This window comes from Zeus faber (genome assembly GCF_960531495.2).
Source record: "Zeus faber genome assembly, chromosome: 1".
NCBI classification, from domain to species: Eukaryota; Metazoa; Chordata; class Actinopteri; order Zeiformes; family Zeidae; genus Zeus; species Zeus faber.
In genome coordinates, this window is record NC_137193.1 from 31,578,008 (window position 1) to 31,605,871 (window position 27,864).

The 27,864-nt window shown below is 40.9% G+C and overlaps 1 protein-coding gene across 1 annotated transcript in view; it reads left to right on the plus strand.

The window, feature by feature from the left end:
• The window catches only part of phf14 (PHD finger protein 14), a gene marked incomplete at its 5' end in the record, with an annotated part of 50,520 nt that overhangs the window by 14,575 nt on the left and 8,081 nt on the right, over positions 1 to 27,864 (plus strand). The window contains 8 exon segments of the mRNA XM_080008235.1: positions 1,015 to 1,126; positions 2,241 to 2,378; positions 7,728 to 7,874; positions 8,789 to 9,059; positions 11,805 to 11,911; positions 12,901 to 12,996; positions 23,896 to 24,002; positions 24,264 to 24,395. Of these exon segments, the coding sequence (XP_079864361.1) occupies positions 1,015 to 1,126; positions 2,241 to 2,378; positions 7,728 to 7,874; positions 8,789 to 9,059; positions 11,805 to 11,911; positions 12,901 to 12,996; positions 23,896 to 24,002; positions 24,264 to 24,395 (1,110 nt within the window).

A 27,864-nucleotide genomic window follows, 5' to 3' on the forward strand; every position in this document is an offset into this window, starting at 1 on the left:
CATGTGGAAATATAAAGAGGAATAAAAAACAATTAGAAAATATATACAAAAAAAAAAATATATTAATATTAGAAATTGATTATTGATTATATATTGGTTTTAGAATTTTTAGAATTCAGCATTTATTTCTGCTTTATTCCACATTTATTTTTTTTATTTTAATATTCATTTAATTTATTTCCAGATATCTTTATCCATTTCATGTTTATTTATTTATTTATTTCTATATATTTCTCTTATTTATTTCTAATAGATTACACACACTGAGCAAGAGTTAAAATAGCTTGTCTAAATTCACTTCTCAGCTCCTCAAATTCCGGCATAAGCCATTGTACTTGACGGCTACAGGCTAATGGTGCGTTCAAGACAACTGGGAAACTTCCCAACTTACTACCATTCGTTATATACTTCCATGCCATTCGCTATGAAAGCCACAAATGACGTCACAGAGCAACATGTTGGGGAACTCAGCCCTCGGTTTCCATCTAGGAATTATGAGATGGAGTGCCATTCATTCTCCAGTGGGAATTTTCCAGTTCCCAGTTGTCCTGAACGAAGAACATCGACATCACCAGTCATCAGCTGCTTGGACTTGACAAAAACAAGTTGATTGACAGTTTGGGCTCTTCAAGAAAAGAAGAAATAAATGGAGAAATATGTACGGAAATACATGAATAAATAAATGTAAAAATATATATGAAAATAAATAAATGTATATGGAAATAAATTAATAAATAGATTAAAATATATATATATGGAAATGCTTAAAGAAATATTGTATATTGTAATATTTTATAATTTATATTTCTATATTAATTTCCAGATTTATCAATCTTATCTTTATCAATACATTTTCCAATTGACACATGATGTTCCATTACAATAGGAAAACAATATTTCTATTTCTCACCCAAGTCTTTCTTACTTTTTCCAAGTACTCCTTTTTAGGTTAAGTACTGACAAACTAATTCCCATAACCTTTTCTATGTATTTATTTTGTTTGTATTCACTCAGATGGGTGCATGTTGTTTGCGCTCTTTACGTCCCCGGAGTCGCGTTTGGAGACATTGATAAACTAAGACCAGTGACTCTGACGGAGATGAATTATTCAAAGTATGGCGCCAAGGCAAGTACTTACTTTTTTTTTTTTATGGTTGTGCATTGGGTTTGTTGTGAATGATTTGACTTAGTGCACTTTGTGTACTACTAATAAACTATAATTTTGCCAAGTTACTTTCAGTTACTCTTCAGTTAAAGCAACACTATGTAACTTTTTTACCTTAGACAGCTTCAGAATCATTTTGATTGTACACTCACTTGTTATATGGAGAATGGAACCTCTTTCATTCCCATCCACCCCTTAGAACACCTGTTCTTGCGCTAGTCACCTATGAAACCGTGGGAAAGCTGTGTTACGCTTTACGGCACTACCTTGATGTTTGGCTCAGGGTTTTCATCAGCCAGTAATTGCTGTTTCAGTGCCTGTTAAAATAAAAAAATAAAAACAAATTATCAATTATAAACTTGCCACTCAAAATGTCCGGTAATAATGCTCATACAAAACGTAGCCACTCCACCTCCTGGATGGCGCGGGCGAGATGAGCCAGTGATGTGCCCGGGACCCACATGTCAGCCAGCACACACCAATCCTCGCTTTCATTGCACCGCGGGGTTTGTTTCACTGTCTGACTTGCGCGTGCGAGCTGGTCTGCCAGGTGATGCACATCTGGTACCTACACCGGTAGCAGATGAGAGGCTCCAGGGGAGCCGTGGGCTGAGTGCTCCCTGAAGCGGCTAGGTCCATGCAAGGAGCACTGTAACCTACGTATACATAATATTTGTGTTCATCACATGGACTGTTGAAACGTGACCAGTAAGGTTGAAATTTGTCCCGTACAATAAATTATTTTCGGGCACCGGACCAAGTTTTATGACAATGGTGTAAAAGTGCAATTGCACTCAGAAACTGTGGGGGTGCCAAATTCCAAATACCAAAAGTTACAGAGTGCTCCTTTAAAGACAGGAAGAGGTTATATAGCCATTCTGATTTTTGGCCAGGTACATTTCTAATTTTAGGGTCATTAAGACATTACTAAATAATTCGTAATTTTTGGAATCAATAATTTAACTTTGTGATAAAATGTTAGTGGTTAAGCTATTCAGTCGCGCAGTGCAAAACAACATTCAATTTGAGCTGGTTACTGTGGCTTTGAAGCATCCCTATTTGACACCATTCGCAGGAGTGCAGCTTTTGTGAGGACGCTCGCTTTGCCCGTACTGGCGTGTGCATCAGCTGTGACGCAGGCATGTGCCGCTCCTACTTCCACGTCACGTGTGCACAGAGGGAGGGGCTTCTCTCCGAAGCAGCAGCCGAAGAGGTAAGGGGGCGGCTATGCTGTATCCTATCTATAATACCCCTTTCCAACTGCACCAAAAATCCGGTAACACCCACTAACATCCAGCATTTGTCATCAATGGGAAAAGAAAAACCCGGGTCTCATTCCCGGGTCAAATGACCCTGCAATAGACAGGTTTTAATGGGCTCCACCTCCGATCGGCTCTGATGTGTACAGGACACCCAGGTCGACCCGCTAATTTTGGCCCCTTTACTTGCACGATGTGACACTATGAACCTCCGGACGCTGGCGCGTTACAAGACAGATATATCCATGTATCACTCCATCATTTCATATCCCATTTTGGATCCAAAATAAGAAGTTATTGCCTTTTTTTCCGCATGAGGAAGGGACCATGAATTGTGGGTGTGGGGATCACACCACGGGGAGCACAGAACCCACACGCTCCCCGCCAGGCTCCGAGCCGCTCCAACACCGCCCCAAGCCGGTCTCCGCTCCCCACTGCCGTAGGCATGGAGCATGCATGCTGGTGCTCCACGCTGCTTCTACTGTAGTGTTGGGTCGTTCATGAACAATCTGATTATTTTGAACGGCTCAAAATACTCTTTTTCCAAGTTTTACGTTGTTGCTTGTTGAAGTTGCTGTCTCCTCTTCTTGTTTGTTCCCAATGACACTGGAACCATGACACGCCCCATTTCCGATGTGTTTGTGATGTAGAACGTGACGCACTAGTCAATAGCCTTAAATTAGCAGGTATATAAGTTAATTTGTTCATTATTTTTTCTCACAGGTTTCAGAGATAAAATAAAATGTCTCACAAGACATGTTTTCGGCCACAACTCACTGCACAACATCAATAGTCACTTTTAACCTGCGTGTTTACACTTTAAATCTGTTTGTGCGTGTGTGTGTGTGTGTGTGTATATATATGTGTGTGTGTGTGTACTCCTCACTTAATGACCGAGTTCCGTCCCTACAACCAGGTCGATAAGCAAAATGGTCGATAAGCGAGGACTCGTGTTAGTTTACTTTAAAGTGGGCGTGGCCATTGCGAGCGCTAGTGTAGTGAATACTGACAGACTGCGGGAACGGTGATGAGGTGAGATGCTTGTCACTGAGACACCGCACACGCAGCCCGCACACCACAGTATTGTACACAGCGTACAATACCGATTGGTCAGAGAGCTGGTCGTAAGTCCGAACGGTCGTCAAAACAGGTAGGTCGTCGTTGTGTGTGTGTGTGTGTGTGTGTGTGTGTGTGTGTGTGTGTGTGTGTGTGTGTGTGTGTGTGTGTGTGTGTGTGTGTGTGTGTGTGTGTGTGTGTGTGTGTGTGTGTGTGTGTGTGTGTGTGTGAGACAGCGACTGGTGTTTTGGTTCTCAAGTATGCCATGATAATTTTTCAGTTTTTCACAGATTATAAAAATTCAGATTGTAAGCTTTCAAATTATGTGTCATAACTTGAAATCAAAATTGAAATATTTAAAGAAGATATGCTTATTTGAATGTTGGTACACCTAAACTTCTCAAGCAGAGAAAATGCCCCTCCAAGATCCTGACGTTTTTCACACTTCCGAGGCAGGTAATGGGTGGGCACAATAGCTGGTTAACTCCGCCCCCAACCACTTCCCCACATGTCATTGTCAGTGGGATAAAAAATAACACATAAAAATATATGATACTCTCTCTGAGTATGTTACATAAGTATTTATTTATTTTTTGTTTATATGTATTTAAATCATTCATGTATAAAGATATTGGAAAATGCATAATTTAATTGTATCCTTTCATTTTAAGTTTAGGGTTTTTTTTTTCATTCTAAGTTCATGCTCACTTTAGTAGCATGCCCCCTCTATTATTTTGTGATTTCTAAACATTCCCATTTCCTGCCTTTATTGTTTTATTACAATGATGGTTTTAAGAAAGTAGCACTTTTCAGATTTGAAAACCTATCACCAGTGCATTCTGGGAATTGGTGTTTTCTGGGAGCACCCCGCTGCCTCGCCTTGCCAGCGCAGTTGGGCAATATATAAATGAGAGGTGGTGCCACACCCTCTTCTTATAATCCATAACACGGAGATGATATGTTTTCACCGAGAAGTGAAATTTCTTGCTTCTGCTGATTGCGTTGCGCCACAACATTATTATTATTTTTTTTACCATGTGAACAATATCCGCTGTAGTCTGGGTTAATTTATAACGTTATTTTATCAAAAAGGTTTAACATTCTGACTTGACATCACACAATATGAAAGGATTGTCTTGATCTGCCTGTGTGAATCAAAGGAACCGGCAGATCATCGTTTGTGCTGTTGTTCTGAGTTCAACAATGGATGAGTAACTCCAAAACTCTGTTTTGAAAATTATTTGAGAGATTGGAAAAAAAACTCATGGGACTTGTGAAACTTTTATGCATCATAGATGGAAAACAAGCATTTGTCTGTTGACAATGACGCTGTGTTGCATTTTGTTTATGGGAGGGATTTCACCTGAAACTCTGGAACGACAGCCAGTGAAACCAAAGATGTAAATCTATCACCACGCTCACACAATGCGCTGCAGACCAACACACAGAGACAAAAAAAGCTTACTTTGGTGACAAACTATAAGTATTTAGTGATCATAAAACTGTTGTTTGTTATATTGAGTGAAAACTAAACTTAAACTTATTAAACTTAATTTCAACAAACTTTAACTTCAACCTTTAAACTTCTGTAACATGGAAAAACAAAACAAATTTTTGATTGAAAAACACATTTTTTAAATATATAACTTATATATATACACTACTCACAAAAAGTTAGTGATATTCAGCTTTTGGGTGAAATTTCAGGATGAACCTAAAATGCACTATAACCTTTACAGGTGAACTTAATTTGACCTTCTCTAAACTTTTGAATGCACATGTTCAACTGTTCAATGTTTCAGTACTTTTTGCACAACTTGCTGTTCTCTAACAAGGAGCTGAACGGCAAAATTCACAACAGGTGTTTGATCCATGAATCGACCAATACTTCCTAGTTCAATTAGAATTGGTATTTAAACAGTCCTCTTCATCATGCTGTTCACATTTTGACATCATGAGACCAAGACGACACCCAACAATTGATCAACAGTACCTCGCCATTGAGAGGCTTCAAACAGGATGTTCTCAGAGGGAAGTGGCCACTGAGCTTAGTGTCACAGAGTGTCATCAGCAGGTTGCAACAGAGATACAGAGACACTGAAGGAGTCACAGAAAGACATAGAAGTGGACGTCCTTTGGCCACATCCCACACTAATGACCGCTTCATTGTGAACAGTGCCCTGCGGAACCGGATGATGATGCCACTCAACTCCAGGCACATTTAAGGGAGGTGAGAGGCACCCAAGTGTCATGTCAGACCATTCGAAACCGTTGACATCAGCGTGGTCTGCTTGACGACCTGCAAGGGTACCTGACCACACCACCAGGCAGAGGGATCATCGTCTTGCATGGGCCAGGGAGCATTTACGCTGGACGAGGGATCGGTGGGCCTCAGTGCTGTTCTGTGATGAAAGTCGATTCACGTTGAGCAGAAATGATGGCCGCCAACGATGTTGGAGACGTCAAGGAGAGCCCTGTGCATCAGCCACTGTTGTCACCAGACGAGCCTTTGGTGGTGGTGGTGGTGGTGTTACAGTGTGGGCAGGTGTGTCTAGTCAATACAGAACTGCCCTACACTTTGTGAATGGTACAGTGACAAGCCCATACTACCTGAATATCATCATTAATCCAGTCATTGTGCCCCTGCATGAACAACACAGGCCTCATTTCATCTTCATGGATGACAATGCTCCAGCTCATCGAGGTTGCATCATTAGGAAACGGCTGCTAGAGACTGGGGCACCTCAAATGGAGTGGCCTGCACTTTCTCCAGACCTGAATCCCATAGAAAACCTATGGGATCAGCTGAGTCGCCGTGTAGAGGCTCGTAACTCTGTACCCCAGAACCTCAATGACCTGAGGGCCGCCCTTCAAGAAGAGTGGGGGGCCAGGCCTCAGACAATAAGTCAACTTGTGAACAGCATGAGACGTCGTTGTCAAGCTGTAATTGATGCTCAAGGGCACATGACAAGCTATTGAGACATTGACATTTTTTGTTGTGGTAAACCCACCACTGTTGTTGGCTTTTGTTTCAATAAATTGTTTGAGATGAGGAAATCACCATTGCATGCTGCCACTTAAATGCCCTACTTTCATGATATAATATCACTGTAGCGTGAACTTTTTATATTTTCCATAAATTTCACCCAAAAGCCAAATATCCCTAACTTCAAGATTCAAGATTTTTTATTTGTCACATACATATACATACTTTCATACATATATGCAGTGAAATGTAATGCAACGCACCCGGTGATAGCACACAATATGTCCTAGGAAAAAAGAAATAAAAGTAAAAAAATTCCTTTCTAATAGACCGACTAACTGACTCCTAAAACGTAATACAGTAAATTGAATACTTATAGAATAAGATAAAAATATATAGAATAAAATACAATAAAAATAAAATGGAATAGACAGAGGGAATATGCCTCTGTATATACAGATATGTGCAATTAAATTAGTAACTTTTTGTGAGTAGTGTGTGTGTATATGTGTGTGTATATATATATATATATATATATAGACTCATAAATGAAGGTGGTGGCGTGGTTATTTTTCCATCCATTAGATTGTGATTCATTGGCTGAGATCGATTGAGATTGAGCATCACTTTGATGTGTGATAATTACTTAAGTTTGCTGTTTTGGCCATATTTTACTGAACTTTTATCTTGGCTTTGTATATAAACTAATTTAGTCTGATACTAAATCAAATTGATTCAACTTTGCCCATGACATTCATTCAGGCAAATGCTTTAAGATACTGAGGTTCAGTCAAATTAACTCCAGTTGACTGAACCTCAGAGAGAACATTCTGTTGGTATTCACATAATGTAGCTGGGCTGATTTAACAGAAATGCATCGGATATTCACGATCACCCTCCAGTCTGCCGTCCACATCATGTATGCAGTTAGCGTTAGTTCTGCACTATATAAGTACTCAGGAAAGCGCTTACCCCACTGCAATCCACTTAATCCAGTCAACTGTGCAAAGGGCCCCTATCAACAGGTGAAAGTACTGATAGCATCCCCTGAAATACCTTAAGCCTAAACGCTTCCAGAAACCCAGCACCTGGAAAAAATGCCAGTGCTGTTTTTCAGTTTATTTATTTATTTTGTATTGTGACAGAGAGAGGGAGCGAGAGGGAGAGCAGAGAGTGAAATAGGGCAGTTCTCGTAAAAGCTGTTGTTCTTTAAGGCTGGTAATTGCACCAACAAATACACGTCTGCCCGTCTTTCTCTCAGGACATTGCCGACCCTTTCTTCGCCTACTGCAAGCAACACGCTGATCGCTTCGACAGAAAATGGAAGAGGAAGAACTATTTAGCCCTGCAGTCGTACTGTAAAGTGTCCCTGCAGGAGAGAGAAAAACAGCTCGCTCCCGAAGCACAGGTAGGGGGTTGCCGGGGTGGAGAGTGTCTAGTCAATACAGACAAGGCCTGTATTTCATTGGGAGACTGTTTCAGCTGAAGTTTGAATGATTTAACAAATGTGTTTATCTGCCCTGCAGTCATTTTATGAATGGAAAAAAATCTTTCTCAAAAGTGCTTAATTAGTCCAGTGTGAGGCTAGGCAGAGGTCTTGTGGAGTTCTTTGACGGGTCAGAGCTGTTTTGGCGGCACGGGGGGGACCTACACAATATTAGTGGTTATTAGTGATGGTTTTAATTAGGGCTGCCCCTTTAAAGACGACGTCAGTTACAAAATACACAGGGATAACATTTCAATCAGGAATTATAAATAAGGGGAATCCTAAATGTAATTTTTTATGTGTGAATCGAACTTGGCTCTCCATGCACCCTGATCTCCGTGCCCCATTCCTCCAAATAAAATAACTAAATACAATGTGGAGTTGGGGCACAAAGGAACTGGGCACGACTGGTAGACTTTTGTTAGGATTATTTTCTTCACATAACGCATGGAGAGGGGGTGATCAGGGAGAGAATCACAGAGGAAGTGTCCCTTGTTTCGCTCATAAGCACGGTTTCATTCCATACCGTTCCATAAGCACTTGTTTCGTTTATAAGCACACGTAAATTAAAAGACCGACATCTAAAATGAAAACACAGTTTTGGGGCGCCAATCGCAGGCACCCCATTGCTGGCGCACGCATCGTCGGTTCCATCGGAGCGGGACACAGGTGCCAAATGATCATTGGCCAGTACCATAGAATTATATTAATTGGAGTGAAGAATAATTGAGCACAGCGAATGCCATATATGCCATTGAGTAATCCATTGGCGACTATTGGGATGAAGATGACCCAACTATCATGATATTGATGTGATATTTATTTATTGTCTTCAGGCCCGCATCACCACCCGTCTACAGCAGTACAGGGCTAAGGCAGAGCTGTCTCGGAACACGAGGCCGCAGGCCTGGGTGCCGCGGGAGAAGCTGCCGCGCCCCCTGACGTCCAGCGCCTCGGCCATCAGGAAGCTGATGAGGAAGGCCGAGCTGATGGGCATCAGCACCGACATTTTCCCCGTGGACACGTCTGACACCAATGCCAGCATGGACGGCCGCAGGAAACACAAACAGCCTGCCCTCACGGCGGACTTTGTGAACTACTACCTGGGTGAGGAAATCTAGCGGAAATCTAAGAGAGCAAGCATTTCAAGGGTTAATGTAAATTGACTCTAAGTGGTGTGTTCTACGATCCATTCACAGCACCCATCCAACAGAGCCTCGCCCACTTTCTGAGCATTTTCTTCAAAAAAGAAGAAAATGTGTTTAGGTAAACGTTTGCTAACTTTGTTGGAAGTCCTGGTTTGCTTTGGTCGGAGTCGACCACACCCCCACCTTCCAAGCACCCTTAGAAAGAGGATGTGCTTGCATTTTCCTTTTCCATGCGAATGTGAATTGGATGTCAACCTTAATTTCTCAGTAAAACCATTGAATTAAATCAGCTGGTATCATCATGTTTAAACATTAAGCACAGTGAATTGACGTTCTCAGATCAGAATCGGGTCTTACCAATGTCAAATGATTCATTTTCTATATCAATAAATATAGCCACAAGTGGCAACTCACGGGTTCAAACCTTTTTGCGCTCAACAGAAGGAAGCAGCTCAAATTGCCCAAAATTAAAGCCGCGAGCAGCAAGGAGCGGATATTTGGGCTCCACAAAGCCGAGCAAACTCACTTCAGCTAGTTTAATTCTGTTTAAAGAAAGAGCGAGACTAGCAGTTTCGCCTGCCACACGCCACCCAAGTGACGTTGTCAGCGACCTCCAGCACAGCGACAGACGACGATGGGTTGTAGACATCAGTTTATTGTAGAGAGGAGGCTATGTGGAATTAGCCAGGAGCAGATGGAAAATGTCATGACAGTGGTCCTGTCCTGAGTGTGTGTGAGATGGGGGTTTTAACCTGCTGCTCGTTAGCTGCTGCCCTTTATCGAATTCAAACAACATTTGGCGTGTACATTCAGGACATAGTGTGGGATGTCTCCTCTGAGTTTAATCAGGCTCTAAGACAACTTGAGTTATGGCCTATTTCCTGCTAAACCCCGCCCTGTGAAAGGATATTTGTGACCCACCGTGTACTTTAGGGTCACATTTTGAAATTTGTCTTTTCACAGCATAGAGCTTCAAAACAAGCTATCAAGCTAGCACTTGTGGGAATCAAACAAATAATTTGGAAGCCATGACTTATTAAAGATTACGGTTTTGGAAACAGAAGTTCTGAGAAATCAGGCTTAAAAATTTAAAGCATTTCCAGACTTTTGCAGCACAAAATACTCATTTAGAAACACAATTATTGCTTTAAATAGTTACATTTGGATAGTGCTTTACTCCTTCTTTGAGATAATGTTTTTCTGAAATAATGAATAATCTGAAATCATTAATTTATAAAAAAAAAAGTTGATCCTCTAATTTTAAGTTGAAGTAATTTTTTCATGCTCATAGCACGTCCCCTCTATTATTCTGTTACTTTTAAACCCATTCCTATTCCCTTACTTTTAAACCCATTCCCTTCCTTATTCCCAATTCCTGCATTTATTGTTTAATAACTGATAGTTTTAAAGAAAATCACCAGGGGGCAGCAATTTCCCAGAATGCAAATGGAATTCTGCACCTGCTATTTGCATTCTGGGAATTGCTGGGAACTTCTGCAAACACCCCTCTGTGCCACCTCGCGCTGCCAGTTTCGCGGTATAATTGAGAGCTTCTGCCACCCTCCTCTCGTAATCCATAACAACACAGACATTACGTTTTCACTGGAGAACTGAAATTTCTGGCTTCTGTGGTTTGTTTGTTGTTGTGCTAAAACATTGCTTACGGAAGTGACGTCAGCTCTTCTTCATGTCCTCTGAACTGCCATCAGCGCAACAGTTTATCACACGAAGAAGACCCGGTGTTGCCGGGTTAATTCATAACCTTATTTGATCAAAAGGGTTTCACATTCTGACTTTACGTGACTTGAAATATGGAAGCATGATCTTGATCTGCATGTTTGCATTAAAAGGCACCGTAAGATTGCCATTTGCGCTGTTTTGCGAGTTCAGTAAGTTTTTATTCGCTGTGAAGAAGAAGCAGAAAGGCTTGTGGATCTCAGTAGCTTTGATTTTTTAATGTTTGTATAATATTTAGAAATCAAAATCAAAGTTTTCAAAAAAATTCTGACCACCAGATTTTCAGATACAATTTGTGGCATTTGTGGTGCCCCCTATGGGTCGGGCAGAATACTTTGGTGGACCTATTCCTAAACAGGGACTGAAGTTCTACCCCTTCGGGGTTTGAACCCTAATGAAACAGATTTAGTGTGAATATATAAAGCTGTGTAGAACGTTTACTTTTTAGGTGGGCACAATACAGAGCAATATGAATTTTAGAGAGAAAAAACATAAATACCAAAATAAGAACCCCCCGAGACAAAGAGCTGTTTAGGAATTTAAAAGTGTATGACTATATATGTAAGCTTTCCTCTTGCCTGTAGCGCAGTGCAGGTTAATGCAGTTTAGTCGTCAGAGGTAGTTTGAGAGAGGGGGAGTGGACCAGATTCATGTAGGCGTTCAGCATGGAGCCCTCCATAAAGAGGTTTTTTCCTGCCCAAATGAATGACAATGATACCAGCTGTACAGGAGACGGCACGCCAGTAACCTTGAGAGCACACTCCATTACCCACCGGCAGAAGGCCTATCTCTCCCATCAGTGCACTCTCCCTCTCTCTATCTCTAACTCGCTCTCTATCTCGCTCTCTCTCTCTCGTGCAATTTTTTTTCTTGCACCCTCTGTACATAGATTGTGATCATGGTATTGATTAAATTAATTAATTAATTAATTAACACTTTTTTCTCTTCCCGTCACATTGATATGCAGAGCGAAACATGCGAATGATCCAGATCCAAGACAACATCTCGGAGCAGAAGAACCTGAAAGACAGGCTGGAGAGCGAGCAGGAGAAGCTGCACGTGGAGTACAATAAGGTTAGTGCAGAACCAAGCCACCCTCACCGCCTGAACAATAAAGAGTGTCTGCGTCCCCAAAAAACTCTCCCCCAGCAAACACACGACCTCACCGAATAGGCTGCGTCGCTCCATCTGTCAGGACGCGGAGGGGAATAAAACAGCAGAGTAGAAGTCAAAGAGAAGTTAATGTTGCATTCAGTCGTCTGCCGCCCGTATTAAGCATTATTAATGGAGTGTGTGTTGCTAATTGCGCCGCTCCAGTTACTTTTCTTGGTGTGAGAGAGAGAGAGAGAGAGAGAGAGAGGGGTGGGGGGTGACTCGCCTTGTCGACTCGGCCTTGGAGAGGGGTATGGGGGTGGAAAATGATGTCGCCACAAGAGAAGGCAGTGGCAGGGCCCTCTCTGACGAGCGCTCCGTCTCGTCACAGGAGCTCGCCGACAAATGTCGCACTCCACCGCCTCCTCTGCTGTGGTTGATAAGGTAACACCTGGAGTGCTTTGGGGAAATTTCTTTATTTCTTTCTTCCTTTTTTTTTTTTTTTTTTTTTTTTTTTTTTTTTTTTACTGTATTCCACAATCAGATGCGGCAAATAGCATTCTTGTTCCTCATTGGAGCTTATCTCTTGCGTGTTGCTTCAAAGTGACTCCTAGAAATGAATGTAAATGGCACATGGGGAGCTTGCGGTGGCTGCTTGTTTCACTTGTTAGCCAAATGATTAAATGAACGTGTTAAAAAAACTAAGGCATCAAGGCTTCAAAATACATACAATTTGGAAAGTGTGTGTGTGTGTGTGTGTGTGTGTGTGTGTGTGTGTGTGTGTGTGTGTGTGTGTGTGTGTGTGTGTGTGTGTGTGTGTGTGTGTGTGTGTGTGTGTGTGTGTGTGTGTGTGTGTGTGCTAGAGCAGGCGTGTTTGTTAAATGGGGGTGGGGGTTGGTGGGGGGCGGCAACTCTCTTGTGTCCTTGCCTAATGTTATCTCTCCTCTCCTGCCACGCTATCTCCTGTGCAGCTCTGCGAGTCCCTGGAGGAGCTGCTGAATGTCAATGGAGAGCTGCGGAGCGAAGGCCAGGCCATGTGGACTCTACTGGGGGGGATTCTAGGCCAGGTACCACCTTGCAAAAAACACTCTCATCCTCTTAACCAACCTTTCATCCCCTTCCACGGTCTAGAGGAGATATGTGGAACTGTCTTCCTTATGGATTTACTACTTTCTTTTTTTATTTGGAGCTTGATAATGATTTGTGATTGAGAGGAATCCAGATTGCTCTTAGCAACCCCACGCAGCTCACCACGGGGTAATTCTGCAGTCTGTAATAGCCTTGCTGTTTGTAAAAATCCTTTCATTTGCACTAACTGATTGACCTGTCATTTGCCATGAAGTCAGACCTGACTGTGAAAGTAAAAGCTGTCTCCCGCTTCTCGCTCCCATGGCAACCGCGTTGCCAAGATGCATGACCTCGTCTGACGGGTCATTTAATGACTGCAAAATGCCATCTTCGGAAATGGTCTGAGAGATCTCTATTGCTTAACTTAGGTTACAGAGTATTTTTTCTTTAATCTTTGAGTTGGTTTCCACAAAGAATGCATTTACACAGATACCTGTGAATTCACAATGGAGTCTTACAGTATGTTATACAATTCAGATATATGCCAGAAGACCCTCCAAATGTTACTTTCCACAGGTCCCAGTATGAAAAAGCTCTTGATTTGTCCGAGGCAATTGCTCACGTCACCCCTAATATAGACACAATAGACTTTCACAAAACAGTATGCTTTTAACATTCCTTCAAAGTCCCAAATATGGAGTCACATAGGGCTTAGCAAAGGCAATCTATAGTTCAGACCCATTGAGGCAGTTGTTAACCGCATTGAGCTTAAGAGTCATTTGACATGCACCCTGTACTGTACATGTTAAGTGGGGTGCATAGTTAGCATAGAGCTTTGAATAGTAGAGGAGACCAAAACCTACACACTTGGTTGTATTTCTGTTATAAAAAGAATGTTACCGCCTTTATCGTCTGCAGTCTTGGGTGATATTACAGGAGTGAGTGGGCGAGGGAAGTCATTTTCCCCCACCACAGGCTCAATAACTTGGCACAAATCTCTACTACACACTTTAGACATCACAAGTTTAAAGCGATTTGTAGTTTTAGACAAACATTTTCAGAGGCAGCACTGACGCAGCATTTCGGATAATTGCAGGTTTCTGTTGATTTCAATAAATGGCAAGGCAATCACTTCGCAACAGACGCTTTGACACAATAAATAGCAACATGATATTATCACAGTCTGTGACAGAGACAGTCGCTTTAAACACTACAGACGTGGACAAATTTTTTGCTACCCTTTGACGAAAGAAGAACCCACTATTTTTTTCTGATATCGCTTAAAACTCACAAAAAATAATTAGCGTCCATCATTGTTTATTCCATATTTAATATAAATCAGACTTTTGATTTTTGATTCAACAGAATATTTTACATAATAAAACTAATGAAAATGGCATGGACAAAAATGATGGGACATTAACCTAATATAAGAGGCAATCACTGCAATCAAGCGATTTCTGTAGCTCTCAGTGAGACTTCCGCACCTGTCAACAGGTAGTTTGGCCCACTCTTCCTGAGCAAACTGCTCCAGCTCTCTCAGGTTTGAAGGGTGCCTTCTTCAGACTGCATGTTTGAGCTCTTTCCATAGATGTTCGATAGGATTCAGATTAGGGCTCATAGAAGACCACTTCAGAATAGTCCAATGTTTTGTTCTTATCCATTCTTGGGTGCTTTTAGCTGTGTGTTTTGGGTCATTATCCTTTTGGAGGATCCATGACCTGAGACTGAGACAGAGCTTTCTGACACTGGGCAGTACGTTTCGCTCCAGAATGCCTTGAGCGCCTTGATAGTCTTGAGATTTCATTGTGCCCTGCACAGATTCAAGGTCCCCCGTGCCAGATGCAGCAGAGCAGCCCCAAAACATAACCGAGCCTCTTCCATGTTTCAAAGTAGGTATGGTGTTCTTTTCTTTGGAAGCTTCATTTTTTCTTCTGTGAACATAGAGCTGATGTGACTTGCCAAAAAGCTCCAGTTTTGACTAATTTGTCCAAAGGACATTCTCCCAGAAGCATTGTGGCTTGTCAATAAGCATTTTAGCAAATTCCAGTCTGGCTTTTTTATGTTTTTCTTTCAAAAGTGGAGTCTTCTTCCATGGAGCCCACTGTCACTCAAAAAGCGACGGATGGTGCGATCACATGTGACACACTGATGTGCCTTGACCTTGGAGTTCAGCTTGTACCTCTTTGGAAGTTGTCCTTGGCTCTTTTTCTACCATTCGCACTATACTTCTGTTCAATATGGGGTCGATTTTCCTCTTGCTGTCGCATCCAGGGAGGTTGGCTACAGTCCCATGGACCATAAACTTCTTAATAATATTTGCAACTGTAGTCACAGGAGCATCAAGCTGCTTGAAGATGGTCTTATGGCCTTTACCTTTAACATGCTTGTCTATAATTTTCTTTCTGATCCCTCAGACAACTCTCTCCGTTTGCTTTCTCTGATCCATGTTCAGTGTGGTGCACACAATGATACCAAACAGCAGAGTGACTACTTTTCTCCATTTAAATAGGCTGAATGACTGATTATAAGATTAAAGACATGTGTGATACCAATTAAAGAAAATAGTTCGTTTTAAATATCACTATAATCCAATTATTTATAATCTTTTCTAAGGGCTACCAACACATCTGTCTGCCCATTTTAGAATATAATTGATCTCTTTAGCAAAAATTTATCTTTTTTCACGGTTTCTTTACTTTACTCTAAGACATACCAAAGGCATGCAGGTATACATGAGAAAATTGCTTTTAATTTCATCACTTTTCAGAAGGACTGAAGCATTGTCTCAATGAGCTATAAGGGAACCAACAAATTTGTCCACATCTGTACATCATTTGGCAGATGTGGAACCCTTTTGCAGATGTGGATCACACTATTTATTAGTAAAGCTTTCCATATGAGCATCCGTCTCACACGAATGCTGATCGAGATCAGTTCATGGGGCCTAAAACTCCTTACATTTTTTCTAAAGTGTGGCATATCAGTCAGTGGTTTCATTACCTTTAACAGAAGGGGGGAACTTTTCCAATAATTGGATTGTTCCTACTATATATACACTACTCACAAAAAGTTAGGGATATTCGGCTTTCGGGTGAAATTTCAGGATGAACCTAAAATGCACTATAACCATTACAAGTGAACTTAATTTGACCTTCTCTAAACTTTTGAATCCACATGTCCAACTGTTCAATGTTTCAGTACTTTTTGCACAACTTGCTGTTCTCTAACAAGGAGCTGAACGGCAAAATTCACAACAGGTGTTTGATCCATGAATCAACCAATACATTTCCTGGTTCAATTAGAATTGGTATTTAAACAGTCCTCTTCATCATGCTGTTCACATTTTGACATCATGATACCAAGACGACACCTAATAATTGATCAACAGCACCTCGCCATTGAGAGGCTTCAAACAGGATGTTCTCAGAGGGAAGTGGCCACTGAGCTTAGAGTGTCACAGAGTGTCATCAGCAGGTTGCAACAGAGATACAGAGAGACTGGAAGAGTCACAGAAAGGCATAGAAGTGGACGTCCTTTGGCCACATCCCACACTGATGACTGCTTTATTGTTAACAGTGCCCTGCGCAACCGGATGATGATGCCACTCAACTGCAGGCACATTTAAGGGAGGTGAGAGGCACCCAAGTGTCACGTCAGACCATTCGAAACCGTTTCCATCAGCGTGGTCTGCGTGCTAGACGACCTGCAAGGGTACCTGACCACACCACCAGGCACAGGCATCATCGTCTTGCACGGGCCAGGGAGCATTTACGCTGGACGAGGGATCGGTGGGCCTCAGTGCTGTTCTCTGATGAAAGTTGATTCACGTTGAGCAGAAATGATGGCTGCCAACAATCGAGGTCGCATCATTAGCAAACGGCTGCTGGAGACTGGGGTACCTCAAATAGAGTGACCTGCACTTTCTCCAGACCTGAATCCCATAGAAAACCTATGGGATATATGTATGAAAGTATGTATATGTATGTGACAAATAAAAAATCTTGAATCTTGAATCTTGAATCTTGGATCAGCTGAGTCGCCGTGTAGAGGCTCATAACTCTGTACCCCAGAACCTCAATGACTTGAGGGCCGCCCTTCAAGAAGAGTGGGGGGCCATGTCTCAGCAGACAATAAGTCGACTTGTGAACAGCATGAGACGTCGTTGTCAAGCTGTAATTGATGCTCAAGGGCACATGACAAGTTATTGAGACATTGACATTTTTTGTTGTGGTAAACCCACCACTGTTGTTGGCTTTTGTTTCAATAAATTGTTTGAGATGAGGAAATAACCATTGCATGCTTCTACTTTCACAATGTAATATCACTGTAGCGTTTTTACATTTTCCATAAATTTCACCCAAAAGCCAAATATCCCTAACTTTTTGTGAGTAGTGTGTGTGTGTGTGTGTGTGTGTGTGTGTGTGTGTGTGTGTGTGTGTGTGTGTGTATGTATATGTATATATATATATATATATATATATATATATATAGTAGGAGCCACTTGAAGAAGGCTGTCCCAGGCAGTTGACAGCCAAATTGCAACCAGCTTCCAGCCAGTTTCCAGCCAACTACCAGGCGGCTCCCAATCAGCTGCCAACCGGCTGGAATTCCCCCTCCCTCTCATGTGTCCTGACAGGGTCTGTTTAATTTCAACTGGAAACTTCAAACTAGGTCTATGTTATTAGAGTTTTAAGTTTATTGTCAAATACTTGATAACGATGCAAGCATCATTACCACTAAAGGGATTCTTAGTCTCAGAGCCCACTGAACTTTACATAATACTTAAAATAAGGGCATAGTAGTGATTAATATAAAACAGTATTTAAAAACACTTTAAAGAGTATTTAAACAGTTTTTAAAGACAAAATTAAAAAATATCTTAAATGGAAAGGTGTAGTGTAGAATAAGTAATATTAAAGTATTTACCTAAAAGAAATACAAAATAAAATGCAGACAATAATGACAGTGAGTCAACTTGATAGTGGACCTCTTAAATAGTCGTGGAGCACAACAATGCAATGTCATTCTGAATGGCAAGATAGACACAGTGTTGTAAGACAAACACTGCAATGTACTACCAAGAGGTAAGACAGAACAGGTATGCAATGCAATACTTGATACATTAAAGTGACTAGTGGTAGATGATGTAAACAGCAGTTTTCCCTCTTTTTAAAGTGTGTGGATTTGAGTCATTTGATTTGGATTCTAGTCTTTGGCCTTTTGATTTCAAAATGAGGGTTTTTGAACTATCAAATTTTTATTTTAGTTAATATTATTTAGTTAATTGTGAAATATGACAACACATTTCTGCATTTGAGCCTCTCTGTCGGAGAAATGGTCCCTCATCACCCCCCCCACCCCCATTTAATAGGTTGATTTTTCAAATCCCAAAAAACAACAAGAACACAATAAAATGTTTAAAATCAATCAATAAAAGACAATCTAATCAAATCAAGATAAGGGATATAATAATAATTTGTACAAACGTTAAAGAGACTAAACAGTATATGGGTCCTTCTGAACACTCAAGATTGTTTTACTGTTGATACAGTTTAAACTCCATGGTTAACCTTATGGATTAGTTTTAAACTATTAAATACATTGCCAACTGTTAATTTAGAATTAAAAATTATTAAGAAGACCTGTTTGATAGTATACTGAATATTTGATTCCCCCTCTAGCAAGATTAATTTTCACCTCTCAGTGAAAAAGGGGTTGATTGCCCAATTGGAATTTGAAGATTTTCATCAAAGGGTCTGCGTTTGCATATGTATGGGCTAGGTGTGGGGGCTTACAGACCTGTTGGGTGACACAGTGATCGACCATTAAGTGCTAACAAAGAGATAGCCAAAGGCTTTACCTGCGGTCTGCTTTGGTAGTCACTCAAAAAAGGTGTACTGCGGCCATTAGAGACAATTACTGTACCCTTGTGTGAAAGTTTTAGACTGGGGTCTCTGATACAAATGATTATTAACAAAAAAAAAAGTAGAAAGCAATAGGTAAAACAGCGAAAACATATGATAAACAATAAAGGGTGATGCAGCAATACAGATAAAATGATCTCATACTAGTCATAATGCACAGATGGTCAATTGCTCTTTTGTGTGTGCGCGTGCTTTAGTTGTCATTCTGAAAAGCAACGGGGATCGATAGATACAAAAAAACACTTCAAATGAGTATTTCCATAGAGTAGTAGTAATAAGTATAGGTACTCCTCACTTGACTACCGTTTCTACGGCCACGTCAATAAGCAAATTGGTCGATAAGCAAGGGCCCCCGCCCCTTTACCGTTATTTCAGTGTTGGAGATTGCAAATGCTAGTGTACTGAATACTAACCGACTGCGGGACCAAGACTGAGACTCATAATAATGACGCACGATGAGATGCTTGATGCTGAGACACCGTGCACGCAGTGCGCACACCGGAGAGAGTCAGAGAGCTGGTCGTAAGTCTGAGCGTTCGTTAAACAGGTAGGTTGTTTAGGTGTGCACCTTGCACACTGTAGGACAAAAAAAACAACCTAGCTCCAATTCTCTCAAGTTAGGTTTACCTCTCACACAACGAGTTGAAGACAACAAAGTGTTGAAGATAGCATGATTGTGTTCATGAATTTATCTAGTTACACTAAAGCAGCAGAAAGCGTACATTATGCTTAACCGGCATACTGTACACCTTGTACACGCTGTATAACAGGCATCAGTAGTTCATCCTTGGATTTTCACCTAACACTGGTCTTAATCTGAGGTCTGGTTTAGGCCTTTATTTCCTTATTTTCTAAACCGTACACTGCTATTATGTACATTTTCACCTCAATGCTAACCCTGCTATTTGTTGTTGTTTTTATGTCATTTAATCATCACAGAGAACACAGAGGAATGTTTTATTGAAAGCTTTGTGTGTATATATATATATATATATATATATATATATATATATATATATGTATATATATATATATATATATATATATATATATATATAAATATATATATATATATATATAATCCCACTTACAGTATATTCCCAGATTCCAGGGAATCACCTGAGACCTCCTAATACTATGCAGTGTTTTCGCACCCAACAGTTGCAGGGACTCCCTGAGGGGAACTAGGACCTCGGGGAGGTCCCTGACAACCAGACACTTGCACTGGTGATGCTGATGTGAGGTCATCCAACGGGGTTTAAGCATGAGTTCCGTGTTGTATTTACTCATTAACTTTCACTGATTTCACCTTACCAGTCCACTAAAATTTGTTTCTGAACAAATTTGAGGCGAGAAATATAGAATATTTATTTTTTAAATTTGTCAAGTTTTTATTACCGCTGAGTACGTGGGCTGGTCCACGCCCAGAGTGATGCGACTCGGCCGGGTGAATCAGTCCGAGGGACTGTGGTCAGGGGGCCCATCACCGGCACTTACATCACTGAAGGTTCCTCTTGTGCCGGTGAGTCCCTGCCCGGGAGTAAGAGCTAAATAAGTTGCTCAAAACGGAGTCTTAAGAACAATGATCGTTCCTACCTTAGTTTCTGCAGGCTCATTAAAAGGGACGGTTCCTCCCAAAAGTCCTAAGAACTATGAAAAAGTTCCTGCATTGCGAGAACACACGATATGGAGAGTTTTGCAATACATTAAGTATTGCGATTATATTTGTTGCGATATTTCACATTTTATGTAAATGAAAACCCCTGTTACACACAGTTATGCACAGTGTTTTCACTAGTGTCATTCAATTAAATACATCTACAATAAAAAAAACAAAACACTGATTCATTCTTTCAAACCATTCATTCTTTAAAATCAGAGATGTACAGTATGTATTGATTCTATTAGATGTACAGAACATATGTTCCATTTCAAAACATGTAGATTTTGCATTAAACAAACGCAAGATTATCCCGTATACGCGAGTTGCTTTACGTTTTGAACGTTGATAAACATCAAATATTTGATTCCATTTTGAATTGTAGTATGCCTTTGTATTGACAAATTAAGAATCATGTCATATATGTTCCTTAAGATATTGACAAACATTGTAGATTCCCTCATCGATTCCTGATAGAGTAGGGGCAAAGTGGAGGTAGATAGGTAAACCAGACAAGGGATATTGTTTTATTTTCTACATCTGTTATTTCCGAGGACAGGGATTTAAGATCAGATCAAACTCTATTAATCCCTGTGGGGAAATTCAGGTGTCACAGCAGCAAGTATTATTCATCTGTGATGTCACCATGGATTTCCTCATCAATTCCCTAGGTAATCATCACTATATCAAACGTTAAAAAATCCAATCGTCAGAAACGTTGATGAATGCCTTTTTCAGTCAACTACATGACACTGGGCTGGTATTTTCATATTAATCAGAAGGGACTGATGTGCTGCTCTGTGGGCCATGATTTAAGATTCTAATCCTGCTGATGCGTGGACTCATATTTCCGTCCGAGCTCTTGCAAGTCACTCATTTTCCATAGTGTTCATCTTAACTTGAAGACTTCCCGGAAGGTTATTTAAGGGAAATTGTATCTTGCTGTCTAAAACTGCACGCATAATCAGTCCTTTGGATATTCATCTGTGGGAGCAGCTGAAACCAAATGCATAAAAGTCTTGATTAAAAGTATAGTTGTTAAGAGCATGGGCTTTGCAGATAAATGGTGGAGTGGTGCACAGGGGGATGGAAGGCGGCGGAATGGACAAGTGCTAGAGGGAGAATGGCATCAAGGAAATCTGCAATGACCACCATAAATCACCTAATTAGAAGCATGGAAGGTTTAAGTAGCAACATCACTCACAGCATCACACGCTTTTTTTGGTCATCTATCTGCTACATTTTCATCTACTATTTGTCATCCCAAGCCATGCATTGCCAGAAATTATTGATGTCCTCAACTGGGACGCACATCCTTCATACTGCACCCAGTCAGTGTTTTCATCCTGAATGCCCCCCAGGAGAATGGGATCTCTTGGGAACTCGAGAAGGAAATATTTAGAAATGTTTTCGCTCAGACTAGTGGAAACTTGGAACTACTTCCAACAACTGCTTTAAAGGCCACCTCTGTCCTACTTTCCCCTCTTTATACAAATGGAAAATTGGGTTCGGTAATTGAAACAAAGCAGATTCTCACCAACAGCAAGTTACTAGGGAGCTGAATAATATGTGGGAGTGAGAAAGTTTTGAATTGAAAGCTTTGTCTATATAGATATACACCGATCAGCCACAACATTAAAATCACTGACAGGTTAAGTGAATAACATTGCTCATCTCATTCCAGTGGTACCTGTCAAGGGGTGGTATATATTAGGGAGTAAGTGAACATTCAGTTCTTAAAGTTGATGTGTTAGAAGCAGGAAAAATGGAAAGCATAAGGATCTAAGCGACATTGACATGGGCCAAATTGTGATGGCTAAACGACTGGGTCTTGTGGGGTGTTCCCGGTAGAGTGGTTATGTTCCCGGTAGAGTGGTTAGTACCTACCAAAAGGGGTCCAAGGAAGGACAACCGGAACAATGGGCGCCCAAGGCTCATTGAGGCGCATTGGGAGCAAAGTCTAGCTCTTCTGGTCCGATCCCACAGAAGAGCTACTGTCGCACAAATTACTGAAAAAGTTAATGCTGCTATGATAGAAATGTGTCAGAACACACAGTGCATTGCAGCTAGCTGTATGTGGGGCTGCGTAGCTGCAGACCGGTCAGAGTGCCCATGCTGACCCCTGTCCACCGCCTAAAGGTGCTACAATGGGCATGTGAGCGTCAGAACTGGACCATGGAGCAATGGAAGAAGGTGGCCTGGTCTGATGAATCACATTTTCTTTACATCATGTGGATGGCTAGGTGCATGTGCGTCGTTTACCTGGGGAAAAGATGGAACCAGGATGCACTATGGGAAGAAGGCAAGCTGACGAAGGCAGTGTGGTTCTCTGAGCAATGTTCTCCCTGGAAACCTTGTGTCCTGGCATTCATGTGGATGTAACTTTGACAAGTACGCCTACCTATACAAACTTGGCCTTCAAATTCCTCGGATGCTCAATGCGATTGAGCATCTGTGTAGAGTCTATGTAGATATGGTTAACTATCTCAATAAACTTAATCTTAAAAAACCCAATTTGAAATGCAACTGCCACCATCTTCTTTCTTTGAAAGTGCAGTGGTCACGCCATCCGCATACCGGTCTTAAGTTTTCCACCTTACAATGCCATGCCAAGTGTTCTGCATTCCTTTATGATAAAATTCTGGGGCGCTTGAGGCCTGTCTGCACACCCAGTTTTATCTTACTATTCATAACCTTTTGCCTTTTTTCAAACTTCATCTTTCCAATAGCACCCGTTTATGATGTTAAAGCTGTGCCGTATCAGCAGTAGAGGCACTTTTATGAGTGGCCGGATGTGCAGGGACTGCAGTCCACAGTTATAAGATAGCCTCTGTAGCCTCTTCTGCACCACCTCCTCCCCATCTATCAGACACCCCTGCAGGGTGGCTCCCCTGGAGGCACCAACAGAATGAGAGCTCTCCGATTAGAGCTACCTCAGGGAAACGTTTGTCTGTTTAGTGACAGGCTCGGCCCCCTACAAGATAAGTTTTCTAATTAACCCGCACGGCAGCAATGCATCTGAGATGCAGGGGGAGAATAAACCACCGCTGCTTCTGCCGTTCCCTTGACACCTAAAATAACTCTCTGCTTGGCTCCATGGACACACAGCTGTCCTTCAGCACCACCTCCTCAGGCTGCTCTGAAGGAACTTCTATGTCACAGCTTTCTCTGGAAATTAGAAACCTTGAGAGTCATCCATGATAGGTGTAGGGTTACGTTGGGATCACTTTAGCCAGAACAAGACCCTTTGTTTTTGTTTTTTTTTACTCTATTGGCTTACACATGTGTTTTATCCTGTTTGTGTTTGACAGAAATTAAACGCCCCAACTGTTTTGAAAGCTCCCAAAGAGAGGAAGCCCAGCAAGAAGGAGGGAGGATCTCCAGGAAAGCCATCCAGCCTCCCAGCAATCCTCTACAGGTGAACACAACGCCCCAGGATAGATGCAAGGGATAGAATAAAAATAATTGGGTGAAGAGGGTGCGGCGCATGCAAAGTTTTCCAAGTGATTAAAAATGTCTCAAATGTTTGTTTTTCTTTGGAAAATCCATTCACTCCGGAGTTGCATAAATATCAAAAGAAAGTGAAGTTGGTTAACTGCTTGTTTGCCTCTGTGTTATTTCCAAGCACAGATGTAGGTCAGTGTTAGCCTGCTGACTCTTAAGGTGTGCTTTTCTTCAGCTGTGGGATCTGTAAGAAGAATCAGGACCAGCATCTGTTGCTGCTGTGTGACACCTGTAAACTCTACTATCATCTGGGATGCTTGGAGCCCCCACTCACACGCATGCCCAAAAAGACCAAGAACAGCTACTGGTAAGGCTGTGAACCGCGGATCAATTGCAAAATCTGACGATCATGGTGAAATATAGTTTGACTGCCACTGTTACTTTTTAAAGTAATAATTTCATGAATCTCCATGCAGCTTTGCAGTGAAAAGAAGAGATAAGACAGATGCTTGCTGTGTTTTACTCTGAAGCACAATGATTGGTTTACAGAACATCAAGCTATGTTGCTGCTACTTACGACATGTCGGGAGGCAAATGTCACGTCTTTGTGTCTACTCGTCCGCCATATTGGAGCCGTCAAGATCCGCTAGAAAACAACATATGAACATACATTGTGTATTGAGAGATGCAGAGTTATCTACAAAATCGCCTGTAACTCGCTTAATTCTGAACCTTTTTTTGAGAAACTTGAGAAATTGGACATGATACTGGAATTCAGTTACTGGAGGCAGATCTAATCATATGTTTTCATTCACTACCATGTTTAAAAGAAGACGGTATCATGTGTGTCTCATATTGCACTTTAATTTAACATATATATTATGTATATACTGTATATATAGGTACTCCTCACCTAACGACCTACCTATTTAATGACCATTTGGACTTACGACCAGCTCTCTGACCAGTCTGTATTGTGTGCTGCATAGAATACCGCAGCGTGCGCGGAATCTCAGTGTCAAGCATCTCATCATGCACCGGTCTCAGTCTCGTTCCCACAGTCTGTCAGTTTTCACTTCACTAGCGTTCGCAATGGCCACCCCCCGTAACATGAAATAACACAGGTCCTCGCTTAACGACCTGGTCCTAGGAACGGAACTAGGTTGTTAAGTGAGGAGTGTGTGTGTGTGTGTGTGTGTGTGTGTGTGTGTGTGTGTGTGTGTGTGTGTGTGTGTGTGTGTGTGTGCGTGTGCGTGCGTGCGTGCGTGCGTAATATTTTAAGTTTTTATTGAAACATTGGACATCTTGAATGTTGTTTTCATTTTAGACCATTTTAGACCACCATTTTAGGCAAAAGTTCCTTGCTTTAAGTGTTTTACAGTATAAATGGAAAGCAAAGTTATATTTGTCTCCCCCACACACCAGTATGCGCAGGGATTACAGTTTTTTTTTAATTTCAGTTTTGTGTTTTTGATCACCAACAATGCAGTTACTACTCACCTTGAAGCTAATAAGTAAAGATTCTTCTTTGTCTAATTAGTCAACAATTTGCAGTTCTACAGCTATGCAATTGTCTTGTCAAAACTCAAACATGCTCGTAGCGTGTTCAGGGTTTGATGCATCATCAAAGTAGATGACACGATCAGAGTGCATCTAGAGTGCTCAAAGGGAAGAGCTAGATGTATTTATTTCCCTAGATATTCTTATCTCACCACATTTCCACACGGGCTCTTTGCCATTATTATTTTTATTTTTGTTAACACCAAATGGTTTTCAGTAAAAATGATTAGATGCAAAAAATAAATAAACGACTGATGTATAGAACTATAAAAGTCTTTCCCAGAATGAATGTTCATTTTGCAGTTTTTAAGCCTACTACCTGTTTCCCAGAGATCTCAGTGAGCAAGATTTTCGCAAGCAGGGTGCCAACTCTTAATTTCCGATGATTTATAATTATAGTACTTTACCTGCGGCTGCTCAGAGAGTCGGGGGTCTGCAAGCACAATGGGGGACTGGGAAGACTAGGGTGGCTATGCAGCCCCTCCCATTCAACAGCAAAGCTTAGTAGGTGGGGGAAATATATTCTGTGGCAAGTAGGTAAGGCTATCCTCAGAGTGTTGTTTTTGTCAGCTGTCGTATCAGTTTGCTACTAACGACACCACACAAGCTTTTCCCAAAAGCTTGAACTTGCTAATATCAAGCACCGATATGAACACTGAAGTTTTAATTTACAATAATAGTGAGATCAGGGATATGAAAGACCATAATTGATTCTTTTAATTATCAATGTGTTCACTGTTTTGTTAAGATAAAATCAGATATATCACATAACCTTCGCCAAATTTCGAAAATGGGAGATGATCTCCCTATGAGTGGCACCAAATGTCACAACAGCTATTATGAGTATGAAAAGTACATAGGCAATATGAAAAAAAATATATGTATAATGACTTAAGTCTTAAGAAATCAGAGTTATCATTTATGTTTTAAACCCAATATATTCTTATTATAATAAGATGCAAACAGAACATCCAAATAAGTCATAAATATATCTCTGCAAGAACAGCCTTAATGTAAACTTGTTTGTTTTGCTTTCGTTCTCCTTGGATTGATCTCTACTTTTTTTTCTCTTTACCCACAAGTTGCTGGCAACTGTATTTACCGGTAGTAAATACTATTTGTTACATGTGGGCGAGAACTTCAGCGCCTACTGAAACTGCAGCCTGATTGGTTGTTGTGCTATACAGAAATGTATTTCTGCTTCATAATAGGTTCATAGTAATGCTTTGCTCTTTGGATTAGGTAACACCACATATCAAATCAAACCTCCTGCACTTTATCATCATTATCCAGGTAAATTTTTATCGCAATGCCTTACAAGTCAATGACTGTAGTATCGGACCCAATACCTTATTCCCTACTACTATCTGTGCATCCCTAGTTTCCAAAACTGTTAAATAATTCACACTAATTCACAGGTATAGTTTTATTTAACAAGGTAAGGAATGCCAACAAGCTAGTTTATCAATGACTTTGCTGATCATGGATTGTATCAACCATACCACATATTCAGTGTATTATTAATACATTTATGTTATTGGGAAACTGTTATATCATTAACATTCAATTCAAAATCAGCTTTTTTTAGGTTTGAGTATTAGTAGTAGTTAGTAGTTATAGTAATTTCTTCTGGAAAAAGTCCTAGAAGCCTGACAACTTTGAAATTACCTCTCAAAACTGTTAAAGAGTGAGAATCATTTGGATTGTGTGTGAGTATGTTCAGTTATTTTGGCTTAAACATAGAGGTTACGAGAGTGATAGCCCTCCTATGCTTATCCAGCCAGAAGGCTGTTTTTCAAAAAATTATATTTTTTTTTGTTAAAAGCTTAACATATTTGCTACAATGTTTATATGCAAAGTATCATAGATCATTGGGAATCATGGCATGGAATCAAATTAACCAAATAAACAAGTGCAAGCTTGTATATTGAAAGAAAAAAAGGTGTGTTTTGTCGAATGTGTGGTGAAAACTTAATGACTCCCTTTTGATGCATGCAATGCAGGCTACAGTTAAAGTTACAGTTTTAAAGTTTTTATCTTCTCCTTACGCCATTATTGCAATCTAAGTTTAACATAGGGTCTGCATTGCACATCTTTTTTCAGCTGAATAAGAGAAGCATGATTGCGTTCGGCTTTGCAGGGTGAAAATTAGAAAGACGCCAAGTCATACCGGATTAGAAAGATCTCTGCACGCAGAAATTCGGGGAGACAAGAAGGGGCCAAAGTTTTGTTTGAAGAATAGGAACTCATTTGGGAGGTTGTAAAAGTGGTCTGAG